Source organism: Chrysemys picta, chromosome 8 (assembly GCF_011386835.1).
Source record: "Chrysemys picta bellii isolate R12L10 chromosome 8, ASM1138683v2, whole genome shotgun sequence".
NCBI lineage: Eukaryota > Metazoa > Chordata > Testudines > Emydidae > Chrysemys > Chrysemys picta.
Window position 1 is genome coordinate 103,431,945 of NC_088798.1, and position 21,543 is coordinate 103,453,487.

Sequence of the window (21,543 nt, forward strand, 5' to 3'; positions counted from 1 at the left end):
ACTTCTCAAAAATTGTAGACCAGTGTATTAGCACTTACGTGTGGATGCACCTGCTTCTAACAACCCTCTGCTCGCCAACTTCTGTGGGCGGGGCCTGCCTCTGGCTTACAGCCCAGCTTTTGCTTAGCAATGCCTGGAAGTACTTTGGTTCAGGTTTCAGGCCTCAGACTGGGTCTCTGACACAAGAGTTTGTTTCAGGGCCTCATCTTACTACAACATATAATCTAAACTATAATTTCTAGCTTCTGACTTGTATCATGAAGTCTTACGTCAGTGGGGATGGCAGCCTGTTTCTTTTGCTCTGTCTGGTGCACTGAGTCCATTGGCAAGCCACTGTTCGTATCGTCTATGGAATTTTTAAGAGGCTCTTTCAGGCATAAGATCTTCCCTCTCCAACAAAATTTAAGGAAAACATCCTCAGTGGATGTTGAACGATATTTTTTCTTAAAGAGGGGAGTTAAAAAGTCAAAATCAACCTCCATTTACATCCCATGTTTTGGAGCAAGAAGTTGTTAGCATTTTACTAAAAGCAAATTAGGCACTTGTGGGTCAAGGAGAAGCATAGTTCAAGAGTTATGGAACTCTTTTTACGCAAGTTTTACATCTTAGAGTTGTGTTTTAGAGGATTCTGATGCCAGTCAAAATTTATTTGTCCCATAATCTACTCCTTAATTTATTGTTCTGTTCCCTTAAACAAGGAAACAGTTGCTCCACATTAGCAACTACGGGGGGTTCCAAATTAGAACCAGTAAGAACTATGGGTAATGTTTTCAAAGGTGCGTTCTTGCACTTTTGCCTACTTCAAGAAAATCTTACTGTTGTAAGTTAAGAGCAGAAGTGAATGTTGCCTGCTTTAATGTTGATTAAATATTTTTAAAAAAACATAGTTTATCTTTTCCCATATATTTTATATTGTTCCAACTGCCACAGTTACCCATTGCCTATGCTAACAGTTCCTTCCTGGACTGGGAATTTGGTCAGGGAAACAAACCGGATTGCGTGGGATGTAAAAAGCTGCTGAAAGCTGGAACATGTAATGGAGAAGAAAACAGCTCTGCAACCTTCCTAAAATCCCTAACCCAAGATCAGGCTAGAACCTGGCTTCAATCCAGGTACAGTCTTTAAGTCGGGGGTTCTCAAACTGGGGGTTGGGATCCCTCACGGGGTCATGAAGTTATTACATGGGGGTCCAATACATCTGTTAGTCTTAAAGGTGCCACAGGACTCTGTTGCTTTTTACATGGGGGTCCTGAGCTGTCAGCCTCCAGCCCAAACCCTGCTTATAATGGTGTTAAATATATTAATAAGTTATTTTAATTTATAAGGAGGGGTCGCACTCAGAGGCTTGCTATGCGAAAGGGGCACCAGAACAAAAGTTTGAGAACCACTGGTTTAAGTATTTCAAGCTGGCCAAGGATAACAGCCCCAAAGGAAAGGCAGAGGGAGGGATTCCAGCTTTTAGTTTGCAGCTTAAAAAAAACAACCAACAAAAAAACCTCCCTGGGCTGGTGCGGGTTGGAGTCTCCTTGGGCTAGGCAAGAAAAGGAAAAACAATCCCTCCCGCTCCCCCTTAGTATTCGAGGCAGGCATGCGCTAGTTTCCCCCTTGTCCCCGGGCTCCTCTCCCGCCCCTTTCTCCTGCCTCTTCCCCACCCCCTGCTCGCCTCTCTCAGTCCTTCCACCCCCGTTTGCGATTGCAGAGCGCGGGGCAGCGCAGCGCAGCCCGGGATCCCCCCGCGCGCACTGTTAACCGGGGAGCGGGGCGAGCCCCCCCGCAGCCAAGCGCTATCCCCGGGCCGGGGCGCGCCCGCCACGTATAGCAGGGAACCCGGGGGCTCTCAAGCCCGTATTATCCGCACGTGAAGGGCTCTGCGCACCGCAGCCCACTCAAGAGCAAGACTTTGCTTTTCTGCCCTTGGTCCCTAGGGGCTGGCCACGGCTTTCCCGTGCCACAGCGCCGAGCGAGCCCCCCCCCCCCCCCTACCTGCTGTCCCTACCGCTTCCCTGCGGCTGTCCAGCAACAGCGCTGCAGCGCGCCAGGGGTTAATAGCGCTGCGGGGAGGAAGCACATGCTAGCGCGGAGCAATAGCTGTCGGTAGCGGTGTACACAGGGGGCAGGGGGAGCAGACCGCACTCCGCAGTCACTCCCCTGCAGGAGCCGGGACCGGTTCTTTCGCCCCAGCGCCCGCCCGAACCAAGATGCTGGATCAGATCGCGCTGCTCGCCGCTGTGACCGTTCTGGGAGTCTTGGAGCAAGGTAGGGTGCCGGCCGCGTTCCCATTAGTCTAGTCAGTGCAGCGCTGGGGGTGTGGATGGGGTTACCAGGCTGTGCGGGATGAAAGGCTGCTTTTGTCCTGGGCGGTAAATGATGCAAATAGTTTGGGGGGTGCTCGGGATGAAAATGGTTATCGCCACCGCTGGCATTTGAGTTGCAAAGAACTCAAATGACTTGCAGCCCTCAACCCCCGTCATGTGCTACAGAAATGAAAATGAAGTGTTATCTGGAAACTAACAATTGACTCACCGGCGTTATCGATGAAATATTCTGCACGGTTGATTTATTTTGTAAGTTGCCGTAATTTTGCACAAATAAAAGAGCGGTGGCAAAGTATCCAAACTAAAGTCAGTGGGATACTACTCAGCGCTTTGAGGAAACTTTTATGGTATTTTAAGGTACGCATGCACATTCAGAGGTGGAAAATCTCTGTGGCAGAGATGTACATTGTCGTTTAACATATAGACCTATTCCTAGTGCTTCACCGGCAATGCCAACATGTTATACCCTGCATTCTCTGTAGTAGGTATTCTGTTTCATACAGTTTATTTAAATCTATTAAATGGATTAATAGAGGATGATAAATAAGAAGAGACAATAATGCAGTGTAACAAAAAAGCCAATCTGACTTTCTAGGCTGTATCATCACAAGCATCAGAGCAGGGGGCATTAATTAGTCTCACTCTCTAGGACAGTGGTTCTGAACCTTTCCAGACTACTGTGCCCCTTTCAGGAGTCTGATTTGTCTTGAGTACCCCCACAAGTTACATCTCACTTAAAAATTACTTGCTTACAAAATCAGACTCAGGGTATGTCTACACTACGAAATTAGGTCGAATTTATAGAAGCCGGTTTTATAGAAATCGTTTTGATACAGTCGATTGTGTGTGTCCCCACATAAAATGCTCTACGTGCATGAAGTCGGCGGACCGCATCCACAGTACCGAGGCTAGCGTCGACTTCCGGAGCGTTGCACTGTGGGTAGCTATCCCACAGTTCCCGCAGTCTCCACCGCCCATTGGAATTCTGGGTTGAGATCCCAATGCCTGATGATGCAAAAACAGTGTCGCGGGGGGTTCTGGGTACATGTCAGGCCCCTCCCCCTCTGTCAGAGCAATGGCAGACAATCGATTTGCGCCTTTTTACCTGGGTTACCTGTGCAGATGATGTACCACGGCAAGCATAGAGCCCGCTCAGCTCAGCTCACTATCACAATATGTCATCTGGGTGCCGGCAGGTGTGGTACTGCATTGTTACACAGAAGCAGCTAATTGCCTTTTGGCAGTAGACGGTGCAGTATGACTGGTAGCCGTCATCAGCTATCTGGGTGCTGGCAGACGTGGGGCTGCACTGCTACACAGCAGCAGCTCCTTGCCTTTTGGCAGTGGATGGTGCATTACGACCGGTATCCATCATCGTCGTACTCCGCAGTGAGTTCGGTCAGAGGCACCTGGGCAGACATTTTTTGTCTCCTGGAGACTCAGTCCTGCCGGCAGTCCTATTGAACCGTCTTGACGATGATGGCTAGCAATCGTAATGCAGCATCTTCTGCCAAGCACCCAGAAGATGCCGATGGCTATCAGTCATTCTGCACCGTCTGCTGCCAGCCTAAGATGAAAAAGATAGATGGACCAGATTTGTTCTGTATTCATTTGCTTCCCCCTCCCTCCATGAAATCACCGGCCTGCTAAACCCAGGGTTTTGAGTTCAATCTTTGGGGGGGCCATTCTGTGTGACAGTTGTTTGTGTTTCTCCCTGATGCACAGCCGCCTTTGTTGATTTTAATTCCCTGTAAGCCATGTCGTCACTCGCCCCTCTCTCCCTCCGTCAGACAATAGTTTCGCGCCTTTTTTCAGCCCAGATGCCATAGCACTGGGATCATGGAGCCCGCTCAGATCACGGCGGCAATTATGAGCACTATGAACACCATGCGCATTGTCCTGGAGTATATGCAGAGCCAGAACATGCCAAAGCAAAACCAGGCGAGGAGGCGATTGCAGCGCGGCGACGAGAGTGATGAAGAAATTGACATGGACATAGACCTCTCACTAAGTACGGGCTCCAGCAATGTGCAAATCATGGTGTTACTGGGGCAGGTTCATGCCGTGGAACACCGATTCTGGGCCCGGGAAACAAGCACAGACTGGTGGGACCGCATCGTGCTGCAGGTGTGGGACGATTCCCAGTGGCTGCGAAACTTTCGCATGCATAAGGGCACTTTCATGGAACTTTGTGACTTGCTTTCCCCTGCCCTGAAGCGCCAGAATACCAGGATGAGAGCAGCCCTCACAGTTGAGAAGCGAGTGGTGATAGCCCTGTGGAAGCTTGCAATGCCAGACAGCTACCGGTCAGTCGGGAATCAATTTGGAGTGGGCAAATATACTGTGGGGGCTGCTGTGATCCAAGTAGCCAACGTAATCAAAGACCTGCTGATATCAAGGGTAGTGACTCTGGGGAACGTGCAGGTCATAGTGGATGGCTTTGCTGCATTGGGATTCCCAAACTGTGGTGGGGCAATAGACGGAACCCATATCCCTATCTTGTCATCGGAGCACCAAACCACCGACTACATAAACCTCAAGGGGTACTTTTCAATGCTGTTGCAAGCTCTGGTGGATCACAAGGGATGTTTCACTAACATCAACGTGGGATGGCCAGGAAAGATACATGATGCTCGTGTCTTCAGGAACTCTGGTCTGTTTCAAAAGCTGGAGGAAGGGACTTTCTTCCCGTACCAGAAAATAACCGTTGGGGATGTTGAAATGCCTATAGTTATCCTTGGGGACCCAGCCTACCCCTTAATGCCATGGCTTATGAAGCCGTACACCGGCAGCCTGGACAGTAGTCAGGACCTGTTCAACTATAGGCTGAGCAAATGCAGAATGGTGGTAGAATGTGCATTTGGACGTTTAAAAGCGCGCTGGTGCAGTTTACTGACTCGGATAGACCTCAGCGAAACCAATATTCCAATTGTTATTGCTGCTTGCTGTGCGCTCCACAGTATCCGTGAGAGTAAGGGGAAGACATTTATGGCGGGGTGGGAGGTTGAGGCAAATTGCCTGGCCGCTGATTACGTGCAGCCAGACACCAGGGCAATTAGAAGAGTACAGCAGGGCACGGTGCGCATCAGAGAAGCTTTGAAAACCAGTTTTGTGACTGGCCAGACTACGGTGTGAAACTTCTGTTTGTTTCTCCATGATGAACCCTCCCCGCCACCCCCCGGTTCACTCTACTTCCCTGTAAGCTAACCACCCTTCCCTCCCCGCTTCGAGCACCGCTTGCACAGGCAATAAAGTCATTGTTACTTCACATTCATGCATTCTTTATTAATTCATCACACAACTAGGGGGATAACTGCCAAGGTAGCCCGGGAGGGGTGGGGGAGGAGGGAAGCACCAGGTGGGATGGGGGAGGAGGGAAGGACAAGGACACACTGCAGTTTAAAATTTTAACGTCAAATTCCGTCCACACTACCCCAAATCTGACCCGGAAAGGCCAATTTCAGTGCTAATCCCCTCGTCGGAGGAGGAGTAAAGAAACCAGTTTAAAGGGCCCTTTAAGTAAAAAAAAAGAGCTTCGTCGTGTGGAGGTGTCCAGGCTTAATTCGATTTAATGCTGCTAAATTTGACCTAAACTCGTAGTTTAGACCAGGCCTTAGAAATACAAAAGTGTTGCAGCAACCTAGTACTGAAAAATTGCTGACTTTCTCATTTTGTCTGTATGAAATGTTAATTTGTACTGACAACTTTGCTAGTGCTTGTTATGTAGCCTGTTGTAAAACTAGACAAATATCTAGATGAGTTGAGGTACCCCTTGGAAGACCTCTGCGTAACCCCAGGGGTACACGTACCCTGGTTGAGAACCACTGCTCTAGGACTCTGAGCCCATGCCTAGATTCCTGCATTAAATTTTAGATATTGATAAACTGGAAGAATTCAGAAAAAAGCAAGAAAACTGATCAAGGGGTGGAGAGAGTGAATTTTTGAGGTAAGAGATTTTTAAGAAGTACCACTTGATTAAGCAGTAATGACTACAGAGGAGGGAGGAGAAGTATGACAGACTACAACTGTCAACCCTTATTTAAGAGACTAGGTGGGTGAGGAAGTATCTTTTATTGGACCAACTTCTGTTGGTGAGAGAAGCTTTTGAGCCACACAGAGCTCTTCAGCTCTGGGAAAGGTACTCTCGGTGTCACAGCTTAATACACAGTGGAACAGATATATGCTAAACCAGTGGTCCCCAACCTTTTTCGTCTGGCGGGCACCAGACAGCGAGCCATAGAGGACCGTGGCGGCGGACGAGCATCTGCCGAAATGCCGCCAACAAGCGGCGTCATCCAGAGGCATCGCTGCCTAAATGGTGGCATTTCGGTGGATGCTCGTCCGCCAACCGGTACATGGGCGCACTTAGACACCCTGGCAGGCGCCATGGCGCGCGTGGGCACCGCGTTGGGGACCCCGTGCTAAACAATCTGTTCCACCTTGCATTTAGCTGTGACATTGGGAGTATCTTTCCCAGACCTGAAAAAGAGCTCTGTGTGGCTTGAAAGCTTGTCTCTCTCACCCAAAGAAGTTGGTCCAATAACAGATATTATTACCTTATGCACCTTGTCTCTCTAATATTTTGGGACCAACACCTTTACAACAACACTACATACAACCAGTATTTGAACAGTATATACCAGAGGTAGAAAATGTATTTAGTCCAGTCCAAGGAGTCCAAGGAGTACTGGAATTAGAGTTAAGAGAAGAGATCCTTGGGTTGAACATCATGGAGGAGACTGTTGCAGCTGTATAGAGAAGGTTGAGTTGAATGGGTTTTGGGGGCGGAGGGCGGTTGGTTTTTTTACTTGAAGTAAGGATTCAATCTCTTTACACTATATTTTTCATACATAGCAATCTCACTACAATTACAGTTCTCATCTTAGAGTTTAGAATTAATTTGCTGAGAATTTACAAGTAAATCTGTTAATTAATTTAGGAGTTATTATTCATTTTAAAATGTGTCCTTTAAGGAATCTGGCACCTTGTCAGACCATTTTTTGTCCCTAACAGTCCTAATAATGGAATGATACAGACTCTTCAAACTTTTCTTTCAGTTAAAGCTAACCGAAATTATGGCCATAGGCTACACTTTTTGGAATTAATAGTCATTTTTCATATTCATTAAGTGAAAGTTTCTTCAAGGAGAGGCTGAAGAATGTTCTCTATACAGAGACTTGCACAAAGAACTGCCCTCTTTCAAAATGGCTTCCACATTTACCATTGTTCCCACTGGGAGTGAGGCTACAGAGTGCCCTCAATTAGCCATTTTGAGAAAGGGATAGACACCATCTTCCCAGAGGGGCATTGTGTCGTCTCAATCCCATTGAAAACAATGGGAAATGGTGGCTGTTTTGAAAGAGGGCACTTGTTCATGAGTTCCTCTGAAAGAGATTTTATGCATCAGCTTCTGATATGACAAACTTGTTATGAAAAATTATGACAAATACTAATTTCCCATGGGGAGGTGGAATTAATGTAGGTTGGCCATTCACAGATCCCCACAACACTGGACAATTTGGTACTTCTAGGAATGACATGGGTCTGCATGATCCTGCCCATGCTGGCATGTGCACACGCAAGGTTACCTGGCAAGCCATTTTGAAGCGCACGCTGCCCCGCCCACGTGACCTCATCTGCGCAGTCACGGGGGCAGGGTAGTGCACTTTTCAACATGGTGTCCCCTGTCAGCTACCAGACAAAACCATGACTGGTTTTGCCTCAGTGCCGGGTGGGTGGCAAACCTTAGAAAACAGGATCGTTCAGTTTAAAACCAGATGAATGGCCTGCCTTAATGTAACATGTCCTCAGAAATCATTTTAATCTAATTTGGGCCCCAAACACTATAATGATTTTAGCCATATTGTGACTATAGGAGAGAGAGAGTGAAGGTCATTTTGGGTGCTTGTTTGTTTCCATATTTCAGCATGTCAGGATTTCTTTTAAGTTTAAGCTTAACTCCAAATTTCTTGGGTATTTAAGGCTTGATTGGGGGAACAATTGAAATATCCCTGTACTGTATTTTACCCAGAATTCAGCTTTAATTCCATTTTAACATAGGCTTGATCTGGGATTAAAGAAATGTTTCCTGACCATAAGAATTATTAGATGGTGGAAGCACCATTGCTCTCCAACACTTAAAATTAGACTGAACAAGGAATTTGAAAGTATAGTGTAACAAGGTAATCCTCCATTGGCAGTGAGATGAGCTAGCTTTTTCAGGTCTAATTGCTCTATTACTCTGAGTATACTCTGCAGTTGAGTAGAGGAATTCTACCTCCCTCAAAACATTCAGTTAATCTGAATTTGCAATTGAAGGGTACGTCTACACTACCCACTGGATCGGCGGGTAGCGATCGATCTATCGGGGATCGATTTATTGCGTGTAGTGTAGACATGATAAATCGATCCCCGATCACTCTCCCATCGACTGCTGAACTCCAGCTTGGAGAGAGGCGGAAGCAAAGTCGACGGGCGAGCCGCAGCCATCGATCCCGCGCCACGAGGACGCGAAGTAAGTGATTCTAAGTCGATCTAAGATATATCGACTTCAGCTACGCTATTCTCATAGCTGAAGTTGCGTATCTTAGATTGATTCCCCCTCCCCAGTTCCCCAGTGTAGACCAGGCCGAAGACTCAGGTTTTGTACTGTCTCACCTGATTTATGTCATTCTAAAGGTGTTGGTCATCTCTGTGTAGTTAAGGTCTCGAAAATAGTTTCAGTACAAAGAGTAATTTGCTGCTGTTTCTAAATTGTAGGAGGAATGTCCTTTGGGGAGAAGAATCAGATGTTGCTAAATTTGGGGAGAATGGGCTTGTGACGGGTTGGATCACAGAAACCCCCTTGGGAGCTGCCACCCGATGTGCCAAGACTACTTCTATTCCTGTTTTCCCTGCCAGCTCAGGACTCCGGCACCCTGTCTTGCCAGGCCAGACACTCCCGTCTGCTCCAACACAGATCCAGGGTCTGAATCACATGTCCCAGAGCTGCAAGTTTACCTGAAAACAGCTCACAGAAGTGTGCTTGTCTCTAGCACTCAGATGCTCAACTCCCAATGGGGTCTAAACCCAAATAAATCCGTTTTATCCTGCATAAAGCTTATGCAGAGTAAACTCATAAATTGTTCGCCCTCTATAACACTGATAGAGAGATATGCACAGCTGTTTGCTCCCCCAGGTATTAATACATACTCTGAGTTAATTACTAAGTAGAAAGTGATTTTATTAACTACAGAAAGTAGGATTTAAGTTTTTCCAAGTAGTAACAGACAGAACAAAGTAAGTCACCAAGCAAAATAAAATAAAATACGCAAATCTATGTCTAATCAAACTGAATACAGATAATCTCACCCTCAGAGATGCTTCAGTAAGTTTTTTCTCAGACTGGACACCTTCCAGACCTGGGCACAATTCTTTCCCCTGGTACAGCTCTTGTTCCAGCTCAGGTGGTAGCTACGGGATTCTTCATGATGGCTCCTCATGATGAGGGAAACCCTTTGTCCCTCTGGGTTTCCACCCCCCCTCACTGGAAAAGCACCAGGTTAAAGATGGATTCCAGTTCAGGTGACATGATCACATGTCACTGCAAGACTTCATTGCCCACTTGCCAGCACACACATATACAGGAAGACTCACAGGTAAACACAGCCATCTGCGGATAATGGTCCTTGTTAATGGGAGTCATCAGGATTCCAAACCATTATTAATGGCCCACACTTTACATAATTACAATAGGCCCTCAGAGTTATATTTTATATTTCTAGTTTTAGATACAAGAGTGGTACATTTCTACAAATCGGATGATCACACTCAGTAGATTATAAGCTTTGTAATGATACCTTACAAGAGACCTTTTGCATGAAGCATATCCCAGTTACATTATGTTCACTTATTATCATGTTTTTATAAAACCATATAGACTGTACAACGTCACAGGGCTGATGTTGGAAGTGTGCGTGCAATATAAAAATAAATACATAAAACATTTTTTTCCCCTGACTGGAAAACTTGTAACACTTGTTTTATGTCCAATGTCTACAATAATGAGCCTGAGAAACTTCAAACTTGGGATGTTTTTGTCGGATTTTGGTGCATTTCAGAGAGCTGTCTCCAAATGTGGAATGCAGTGCAGTTGTAGCGTGTTGGTTGCAGGAAATGTGGAAGTTTTATGTTTGAAATAGGACCAGAGGAGAATAGAAAGTGTAGGATAAGTCTAATATGAAAAAAATTAAAGTTAGCTTAAGTTTGGTTAAGGAAATATATCTGTGTTGTAAAGAAAGGCCCTGACTAGCAAGTAGAAGGAAGGCCTTGGAAATAATGACATAAAACCAAAAGGAATGAAGTAGGGATGATGTCTGGGTTAAAGAATAACTAATGAGAAAAGGGGAAGTTTCTAAAAAGAAGGGCTCTAAAAGAGGTTTTTAAAAAGAAGGGGTGACTGTAGATAGTTTTAAATCAAACAAAGAGAATCTGTTTTAAAATGAGTCCTTCCCCGATCGACATGGCAGTGTTAAAGCCGGTGTGAACCCAGGTGCAATGGGCACGCTGTTGAACAACAAGAAGGAGGGGAAGAAAGGCCTTGGGAAGAAAGGAGATTGTAAAGATTACCTGGATTAAGACTGGAAATAAGGGTGAACAGGCCTTAACTTATTCTTTTTTTGAGTGCTGAAGTCAGTAATTGGCAGTGACATCCCTTGTTTAAGGGTATTAAAAAGTAAATGCTTAAAGGGTTCATTGCGAATACCTGCCTGATCATTCTGAAGCCAACCAAAATGGGTCTAAGTACCCCTGGGTGTAGCCCATTTGTAAGTATTTTGATCACATGCTTATAAATCTTTTGTTACTGTTTGGATGTAGTAAATTGCTTATTATTTAGATTTTTTAGGTATATTTAGAGCAACTGCCCCTAGAATGTCCCTACATCCTAGCTTCCACTTTGACAACTTTGTCTCAAGTAAGGACACACATGTATTATTGGATCAAGGAATTTTTCCAGGGGGTTTTAGAAGTATTCAGCTGTAGGCATCTTGCATTTACAGATGGCATATAGAGAGTGAGTCACAGAGCATTAGTTTTATACCTACAGGTCTTTGCTAACAAATATTGTACTGTGTCACAGCCTTGATCATGCAAAGTAGCATCATTTTATGCCTAGGAAGTTTGTCTATGGGTTTGTCTACACTTACAATGCTACTGCAGCTGTGCTTCAATTCTTCCACTGACCTAGCGCTGTCTACACGTGGACTTAGGTCAGCATAACTACACCACTCAGGGGGGTGGATTTTTCACAGCCTTGAGCAATGTAGTTATGCCGCTCTAATTTTCTCGTGTAGACCAGGCCTAGGTACAGTAGCTTTGTGCTAGGTCTCTGATTATTGTCGAACATGCTCCCTTTTTTAATAGCAGAAAATGTTTGCCTTCATCGTGCTGTTTTGTTACTTTATTCGATGGTCTCTTTCTGGAACTAACAAAGGCATGTTCTTTGCATGAATTATACAATTAAAAGTAAAAGTAATTTATTTGGGGACTTAAGGAGGAGAAACAGTGATGAAACTGTTGTGGACAGATAGATTTCTCCCAGCATTTCTGAGGACGATGCGACGAGGCTGAATTAGGGTTGTGTGACGGGTTGGATCACAGAAACCCCACAGAAACTGCCAACTGATGTGCCAAGATTACTTCTGCCCCTGCTTTCCCCGCCAGCTTGGGACTTCAGCACCCTGTCTTGATGAGCCAGACACGCCAGTCTGCTCCAACATAGACCCAGGGTCTGAACCGCGTGCCCCAAAGCTGCAGACTTAACTGAAAGCAACTTAAGAAGTGTTCCTGTCTTTAACACTCAGATGCCCAACTTCCAATGGGGTCCAACCCCCAAATAAATCCGTTTTACCCTGTATAAAGCTTATACAGGGTAAACTCATAAATTGTTCACCTTCTATAACACTGATAGAGAGATATGCACAGCTTTTTGCCCCCCCCCCCGGTATTAATACATACTCTGGGTTAATTAATAAGTAAAAAGTGATTTTATTAAATACAGAAGTAGGATTTAAGTGGTTCTAAGTAGTAACAGACAGAACAAAGTGAATTACCAAGTAAAATAAAATAAAACCTGCAAGTCTAAGCCTAATGCTGTAATAAAACTGAAATACAGGTAAAAATCTCACCCTCAGAGATGTTTCAATAAGTTTATTTCACAGACTGGACGCCTTCCTAGTCTGGGCACAATCCTTTCCCCTGGTACAGCCCTTGTTCCAGCTCAGGTGGTAGCTAGAGGATTCCTCATGACTGCAGCCCACTTTGTTCTGTTCCACCCACTTGTATATCTTTCGCATAAGGTGGGAATCCTTTGTCCCTCTGGGTTCCCACCCCTCCTTCTCAATGGAAAAGCACCAGGTTAAAGATGGATTCCAGTTCAGGTGACATGATCAGATGTCACTGTAAGACTTCATTACCCACTTACCGGCACACAGGAAGACCTGCAAGTAAAACAGAGCCGTCTACAGTCAATTGTCCTGGTTAATGGGAGCCATCAAGGTTCCAAACCACTATTAATGGCCCACACTTTGCATAATTACAATAGGCCCTCAGAGTTATATTTCATATTTCTAGTTTCAGATACAAGAGTGATACATTTATACAAATAGGATGACCACACTCAGTAGATTACAAGAGCCCTTTTGCATGATGCATACTTTAGTTACATTATATTCACACTCATCAGCATACTTTCATAAAACATATAGAGTGCAACGTCGCAGGTTGCTTGGCTGATAGTAAATTATTAATCCACTTAATCGCAGTTTAACAAAGATGGAAGCTTAGTGTTCAGTACATGCACAGAAATGTCCTATACCAAAGTGTTGAAAGCACACGGGGCTTCTGTTTTCTTTTTCTTTCAGGAAAATCTTTCCCCTTTTGCCCCCTTGCGTCAGAGTAATATTGTGTTTGTCCAGAGATGCAGAGAAGGCTCTACTGACAAAAATGTAAAGTCTGACCAGATTCAACTGGCTTCCCTCTGGGAGTTGCCTCTGAGGAAAAAGCTTGAATGTGGGTATTGCAAAGCTCAGGGTGGGTTTTGTAATGTATCATTCTAAGAGCCACCTGTAGTGTGTAACCCTTCACTCTTACACTGTGCATATATTTCAGATCCCTACAGCATGGGTCGGGTTCTCAAGCAGCCCTGATGGCTCTCTGATGGTGATGGTTAATTATACAAATACTTGTTGAGCACGTGAGGTTTCCTACGGGAACTTACTGTTCAATTATTCCCAGGTGCAAGTAAACTTGTAACAGGTTTAAACTTGGTTTATTGACTAAGCATAAAAAAATGAAACAAATGCCATGGATTATTGACTGTTTATAGGACTGAATTAAGACTATGTGGTGACACCTGATGTTCTCAGTGTTATGCCAAAATCCAGCACTGTGATCACTAGTCTATGCATCAGGAGGTAGCCGTGTTAGTCTGTATCCACAAAAACAATAAGGAATCCGGTGGCACCTTAAAGACTAACAGATTCAAGTCTAGCTAGTCTATGCAGTGATTTTAAATCAGCCTGCACTTTTTTGAGAGGTGCCTTGTGGACGACAAAATGATGAAAAAAAAACGCATTTATTGGGGGCTGTGTTTTACTGACGCACAGAGGAGTTGACAGGAATTAATATTTGATTAGATCTTGCTTCTGAAGCTCGCCCCACATATCCTGTAGATAGTGCTGAACTGTGAGGTTCATATCAGACTTATCTGCTCTCTGGCTGTTTTCTTGGGGGTTTACTGAACTCTGTAGCTGAATGGTACACGGGGGAAGTTTATCATCTCACAATCAAAGTGATGCTGTAGCTCTTATTCACTGTGTTCTAGCTCTTTTATAAGTTCCCCCCAATACTATATTTACATCTGAATTCTGATTAATAGGAAGAAATGTGCTGAACAGCTCAACAATTGGATAAGGAAATGTGTGTGTTTAAAATAGTAATTAAGTAATATTTATGGAAGTTGCATTACAACATCAGATTATTTAAATCTCTAATATAATTCTTCTTTCCTCCAAGTGTGTCTATACCAGCCTCCTCTACTATATGGGACATAAGTGCTGCTCGGCTGTAATGTCTTTCTCCTCCTTAAAACTGATTTCTGTTTCTTATGCCCATCTGTACTGATCTCTCAGTATTTTCCTTTATCTGAACCATTGTCCTGGTTGTCACTTGTCTGTGTTAGGTTGTAAGGGCTCTGGATCGGGGCTGTATCTTTGTATGGATTGTGAAACACGCTGTCGCTTTCCAAAGCCACATACAGTAAATGCGGAATAGTAAATGTCTCCCTCTAGTGGCTGTAGCCTAGAGGTGCTAAAAACCCAATATGGCTACACAAGAGTGAATGTTTTGCAGGTTACCTCTAAGATAATAGATATTGTTATTGACATATTGATCCCATCAGAATATGACATTGGCGAGAGAGCGAGATGAGACCATGCTTATTTGAATTGTCCTATAAAAACAGGGAATTACATCACCCAGGTTCCCAATTAGGTTTCAGTGTGTCTATTGTGCAAACAAGCTTGGGGCAAGAAGGCCAGTAGTGTGTGTGTGGGGGGAGGGATTCTTAACCTCTCTTCCATGTGTGTGCACTACAGGCAATTGCATTTAGTGACTTGAAAGCCCACAAGGTTGTGCTTTTCCAGCCCAACAATTTTTTTTTTCATCTGCTGCGTGTTTTGCACCTGACTGTGCCTCTTTAGGCACTGAATTTCTGTAGAACAACTGAATCTGACCCTGGTGAAAGTGGCCCAGCTGTATGCAAAGTGCTGCTGAGTGTAGCAACCGGGTACAGGCGTCAAAGGAGCAGCCAGCGCCCATTCTTAGAAGGCACAGAGTTGAATTTGACAAAGTTCAGTTTGAAAAGCCTCAAGCTGCTATTGCGAAAGCTGTAAAAATCATCCGCCCAGGGAGGGGTGTTGCTGGTCTTTACACTGACAGCTGATAGAGCAGGGGTAGGCAACCTATTTTCAGTGGTGCTCACACTGCCCGGGTCCTGGCCACTGGTCTGGGGGGCGGCTCTGCATTTTAAATTAAACTTCTTAAACATTTTGAAACCTTATTTACTTTACATACAACCATAGTTTAGTTATATATTATAGACTTATAGAGAGAGACCTTCTAAAAACATTGAAATGTATGACTGGCACACGAAACCTTCAATTAAAGTGACTAAACGAAGACTTGGCACACCACTTCTGAAAGGTTGCCGACCCCTGTGATAGTGTTTGGCTCTCGCTCTGGCAGCATCAGTGTTCCTAGTCCTTGTGCCTGGATCCTGACACTTTCAGACACATTGTTATGCGTCCGCTGTCCGTTCCACAGGCTCCAGGTACTGCCGCACTGATTGTGTTTAACAAAAGGAGGAGGTGGGTTTTGAACAGGTCCCTTTGACTCCTGTTCTTTGCTTTCGCCCTAAACGTCTCCTTTTTCTTAGGGCTTGAGAGGCAGAGAGCCATTGCCCGGGCCACCAACCCTCACAATGTTATCACTGGGGTGGCACTATGTGGTGCTGCCAGAAAACACAGGCAGCGCTGGAATTTGGCCAGCGCCGCCTACAGTTCCTCTTTCAGCAGTCAGGCGCCACTTTACAAGCGGAGCTGTATGGGGGTGTTCCTGCCCCTGCCCCCCGCTCTTCCTTTCCCAAAGCTCAGCTGTTGCACTGTAGACTCACCGCAAGCAGTTTTAATGGAGGTAAGTTCCCAGGGCAGCCCTGTCCCTTGGAGATGGGCCAGTTTTCGGGGAAGCGAGTGGTGAGAAGCAGGAGCACAGAGGACCTGGGGCCAGAGGACGTGTGGGCTAGTGGAAGAGCACTGGATTGGAACTCAATAGACCTGAGTTATAATCCCGGCTCTGTCACTGGACTGTGTGTGACCTTGGGCAAGTGACTCTGGCTCTGCCTCAGTTTCCCCATCTGTAAAATGGGGCTACAACAATACTTCACGCTGTAAAGCGCGTTGAGAGCTGTTGATTAAAAGGGTTATATGAGAGCTAGGATATTAGTTATTATGATCATTTATATGCATTTAAGGTTGAATTTTCAGCCTGTAATCACCCCACACAAGCTGAGCATCGTTAGGGGCGTTAACCAGAAGACTGGCCAAAACTACAATTAATATTTTGGCCCCAAAATAATGAGAGCTCTTGTAATGTTATGATTTTTAGGTTTCTGACTCATGATTTTTGAGCTGGGCGGGGGGGGGGGGGGTTGTCTGTCTGGCATTGGTCTAGGGCAGTGTGCAACTGGAGCTGTGTCTAACTTTAACTTGTTATGAAACAGTCTAAATTGTCTGTGCCATACAATCTGTTCAATACAATGCACATACATTGTATTGAACCAGTGTGTGTGGGGGGGTATTTATTTAGTCCACCCATTAACAGTGTCTCTTTTCATAGACTTTGTAATGAAAATCTAGACGCATGGTGGCTATATTTAGAACGCCCTTAGTTCCAAACCAGGTAATGCATGGAGTAGTGTAATGAGTGTAACATGCACTATACAGCTGTCAATGTTCCCTTCTTTGCTTTCTTCTTCCAGCCTATTTTGCGCTGCAGGTGATCTATGCCAGACGGAAGTACAAAGTCTCCCCCCCGGATACAGCCGGCCCACCAGAATTTGAGAGAGTCTTCAGAGCTCAGTAAGAGATTTTTCCTTAACACGCTGTGTTTACACCTCAACCGAGGCTAGAGCCAGGCGCTATGTCCAACCTCCACAGATCCTTGCTGATGTCTAGCAAAGTTATGAATTTAAGCTCCCGGGCTCATCTTTTGAAGGGGTCATGCAGGTTTCCTTTGAGGTGTAACAGAAACATTTATTTTGAGCTGTTACATGCCAGCTCATTAAGTTAATTCTGTCCAGTCTGTGTTCCCGTTTGCTCTGTTGTGTGAAGGGGTGCAAGGTAAGGGACAGCTTATCTGTAAGAACCCTGAGGCCCTGCCTTTTTTAAAATCTCTACACTTTGAGGGGGGTCAGTGTGGGTGCACCCACCCATTGAATCAGTGCTATTCCTGAGGAAATTCCTGAATTGCACCCACCGCTGAATCGGTGCTATTCCTGAGGAAAGACACGAGGCCTTGGATCGTGCTCAGGTCCGTCACACTGCTAACGAACATGGGACTCCGTTGTTTCTCCAGTCAAAAGGGGAGAGGAAGAATTTGCTCATTTTAGCTACGTTCTGCCTCTTATTTCAACAAGGCATTAAAAGAAATGGGCTGCCATGTTTGATGACAATTGGAAGGCTAGTTTCAATACAACAGTAAATTTTGAATAGATAATATGCTGTATTTCCTCACCCAGCGAACAGTAAATGTTTGGACTGTCCCAAATGCTCACTTGAGTTCGTTTAAGACACACGGAAATGCCACCACGTGTGAAATGCAACAGCCAATTCCAGCCCACAAACCTCTTTGTTTAATTCTGTGCATGGCAGAAGATATAAGGCTGAGAATCTCTATTGCATCTTTTGTGGGGGAGGTGATGTGATCACCGGGAAGGTCATTTCTGTGGAAATTGAGTCTGATGGATGAGATGCTTTGATGTTTTTAAAAACACAGATTTATTACTTCATAGTGGAAAACTGGCAGCCTCTCTCTAGCTAAGGGTTTACAGGCACATGCTTTATAAAATTTGCAGCACTCCCGTTTCTGACTCAAATTTGGCATATCCCCTAGGGCCAGAGGAGACTATTTTGGCCAAATTTTAGATGAGTTGTCCATGGAATTGTAAAACTTTTCACATTTGGAAGAGGCTCCGTGTACTTCTTTGCAGAAGATTTAATGCCTTTTGCCATTTAAAAAAAAAATGGAGCTGGAGGTTTTCTTCCCCATTGCTGCTTGACGAATGCCAGGACGCTCCTTTGGGGACGCTGGGGACTTTTAAGGTTGAGCAAAAGTTTGACTCAGCACAGTAGCGTGACACAGAGCAGTTCTTAAACACCTACGGTACAACTTTATGCTTTAGGTGATTGTGTAATTTCCTGTTACTAACTTAAAGGGGGAATACCTTACACATGTTTAATTCCAGCTCTGATGCAGAAAGCCTGTGGTTTGGGGCAAATTACATGACCTCTGGGTACGTCTCTGAAGAGGAGATTATGCCACTTCCACTCAGGACTGGTGGGAGATGCTAATTTTGGCCAAGTGTTCAGAAGATTGTAAGCACTGCAAATATTGGTTTCCCTAGCCTGTGCTGCATATTTGCCCTACAATGCCGAAAGGGGGCCCATTGCCCACAATGCCACAAACTCATCCTGCCCACGTGTGACAAAATATATCTTTGAAACTGAATTGCTAAATGCACTGCCCTGGGAGGGAGTTTATATGGGAGTTTGCTTTTTGTAGTGATGCAGTTTTAACTTTCTCTTCTCTGGTTCTCCTTAGGGCGAACTGCTCCGAATACTTTCCAATCTTTGTGTCTGTCCTATGGGTGGCTGGAATCTTCTTCCAACAAGGTAAAATAATTTAAAAAATCCCACCAAAATCGAGACACTTGATTGGGTTTATAACATTGGTGCACTTACATCAAACTGTTGCTAGCTAATTGCTGGAAGCAAGCAGCCTCCTGGAGCTCAAGGATGTGCTGTTTCAACATGGGGAAAGAGGAGAAATAGGCCAGACTTAAATGAACCTCAGTTGGTTTGGGCAGCTACATTTTAACACTGAAAAGCTGACATGCCAACCTGTTGATAATATATGGAGGTATTTGTGCCTTTCCCAAGGGAGACATTTACATAATTGCATTATGGCTAGTTAGTGCTTCTAGCCTTTAGAGATGAACTAGTCCAGTCTGCCTCCTACTCCTCAACCTGCTAACTTTGCTTATATTTGGCCCCGACGTGCAGTAGTTCCTAAATGTCTCAGGCACTATACTACTATTCATTTATTTCTCCTAAAGAGGGAGGGGTGTGGAAATATGGCTTGTAGCCTGGGGAAAAAGCCATGATTACCCCTCCCTGAAGGGGTGGCAGAAGCTTCCTTGGCCCCCCCCCCCTCCAAGCCCCAGGCCCTGAGCCACCCCTTCCCCTGGGGCCCTGCTCCCACACCACCTCTTCCCCCAGGCCCTGCCCCCTTTCACTTGTCCTTATGGCCAGTAAGCAGGGGGAGGGCAATGGGCCCCTGCCTCCCAGGCAACACTGGATGCAGTGGTCAGGTGTGTCACTGTCAATTTGTAATTTTGATTTTGCTGAATTGTTCTCTTCCAATTACTTGTCGGACGTTGTACCCCTGCCTTCAGACTCTGTCAGTGAAACAGTTGGGGCACTGCCCCCTGGTAACAATTTTGGTTCTTGGCTTCACATCTAGGTGTGGCTGCAGTCTGTGGGCTACTCTACTTGTACGCTCGGTACCAGTACTTCCAGGGATATACGCTGTCTGCTCATGGAAGGTGAGTAAGTAGCCAGGCCTGAAATCGTGTGAGTGAAAGTGCCCAACAAGTAGCCTGCCTTATACACATTAAAATCAGTGGGAGTCAGGTGCCAAAATACCTGTGAGGAGGATCTGAGCTTGTATCCTTACCCGCTTTGCTGTTAGAAACCCACTGCTGCTATTAATTTTTCCCTGCCACCCATGGCAACAGCACCATGAATGGAGATATATCCTATCTCCTAGAACTGGAAGGGACCTTGAAAGGTCATTGAGTCCAGCCCCCTGCCTTCACTAGCAGGACCAAGTACTGATTTTGCCCCAGATCCCTAAGTGGCCCCCTCAAGGATTGAACTCTCAATGCTGCATTGAGCAGGCCAATGTTCAAACCACTGAGCTATCCCTCCCCCTAATGTGTTACCAGTTCATCACGTGGGTCTAAACCAAAGTGCAGGAGTCTTCTGCACTGGAGTGTAACAATGGGCAGTGCAGTTCCTCTAAATGAAGCGTACATCTTTCCTCAGGAATGCTCGCAGTCCATAAAACTCCATCTGCACGAGAGGCTGACTCCATGGTGCTTAACAATAACTGTAGCCAGCTGGCTTTATTGCTTTAAACACGCTGCTGCTGCAGGTTACTAGTTTGAGAAGAAGGTTAGAACAAAGTAATTGCATTCTGTACTGGCTGAAGATATTTAAGCGGGCTGAAGACAACACAAAGTTTTCTGTTAAATAATTGCCTGGCCCAGCCTCTCAATGGCTTACTGAGGTTGTGTCCCCCACCTTGTCAAGCCGGCTGTTCTGGCATGCGGCATCTTCAGTGTCACAACCACATATGACTATTTGTCAGTGGCGAAGACGCCTTGCTCGGCTGCACAGAACTGAAAATAAATACAGTAGCTTCAAAAAAACCTGGATTTTTGAGGGCAGAAGGTGGCTGTTTGCAAAGCCTGTTATAGACCCGGCTTGTTTTATATATATAAAAAAAATCATTCCTGTCCGAGGAGGTCATTGTTCTCTTTTAATTAATGTGTTAAGGCTGCAGTAGCAATAGCCCAGGGTTGACTATCCTCAAGTTAACTTTGTTTTCTCCTCACACAGATTGGGGCCCATGTACTTCAGTGCCAAAGTTCTGTGGATTTTGATTGGTTTGTCCGTGGCTGGGCTTTTGGTTCACTTCCTGTCTCTGAATTCTTTTGTGGGGAGAATGGAAATTCCAAGCAAACTGCAACTGCTCTTCCGGTGGTAAACAGCCCCTGTGACTGCTGAGTTGCGCGTTTAGCTCAGCATCTCCTACAACTCCTCCAGGCTGATAAGAATTTATCCTTCACTTTCTCCACACTAAAGCAGTTCAAAATAGAGCTAAAAAGCACCAGCTTGCTGTGGTTGAAGAGATCTAAAATACTCCCAAACTTATCTTCAGCCACTTGTCCCCTGCATCAATTCTCTTCCTTGAATGATGGGGAAGAGGGAGAAAGTGGTTCTCTCCCTCTCCCCACCCCAAGTTATACACAGCAAGTTCCACGTATCAGGAAACAGTTTTAATCGCAAGTGGAGAATAGAGCAACGCTACATTAATTTCCCTCATTCGGCTTTTAAAACGCCTTCTCTTCCCCCACTAAAAGTTGTGCATATGTATGTAGAAAAGCACAGGCTTGCTAGAGAAGCTAAAGACAGATATTATTAGCACACGCTTTTCTTCCTTCCCATCCCATGCACTCAGCTGAAACTAAGGATTTTGCCACTAGAATCAGCTTCTGTAGGATGTTGCTTAAGCTAATAAAGAGTATGTTGTAATTCTCAACTGTTTCTTCTACACAGCAGGTAGCAGT

At 45.2% G+C, this 21,543-nt stretch overlaps 1 protein-coding gene across 2 annotated transcripts; it reads left to right on the forward strand.

Annotated features, from left to right (window-relative positions):
• The first annotated feature begins 1,512 nt into the window (after window positions 1–1,512).
• On the forward strand, window positions 1,513–21,508 carry LOC101945657 (leukotriene C4 synthase). Of its 2 annotated transcripts, none has more exons than XM_065556011.1 (5): window positions 1,513–2,256; window positions 16,891–16,990; window positions 18,732–18,802; window positions 19,653–19,734; window positions 20,237–21,508. In XM_065556011.1, the coding sequence occupies exons 1-5, from the start codon at window positions 2,199–2,201 to the stop codon at window positions 20,253–20,255; spliced, it is 330 nt and encodes a 109-aa protein (XP_065412083.1). In that variant the 5' UTR covers window positions 1,513–2,198; the 3' UTR covers window positions 20,256–21,508. The 2 variants fall into 2 exon arrangements, with proteins under 2 accessions (XP_065412083.1, XP_005295893.1); XM_005295836.5 differs by having other exon boundaries at window positions 1,671–2,256; window positions 20,813–21,508.
• The last annotated feature ends 35 nt before the right edge of the window (window positions 21,509–21,543 follow it).

What these genes read in the sequence shown, in the direction of transcription:
- LOC101945657 (XM_005295836.5), top strand. Translation starts at nt 2,199, where the DNA reads ATGCTGGATCAGATCGCGCTGCTCGCCGCTGTGACCGTTCTGGGAGTC. An exon ending in GAGAGAGTCTTCAGAGCTCA is followed by an intron (nt 16,991 to 18,731) that starts GTAAGAGATTTT and finishes GGTTCTCCTTAG; the next exon opens with GGCGAACTGCTCCGAATACT. An exon ending in ACGCTGTCTGCTCATGGAAG is followed by an intron (nt 19,735 to 20,812) that starts GTGAGTAAGTAG and finishes CTCCTCACACAG; the next exon opens with ATTGGGGCCCATGTACTTCA.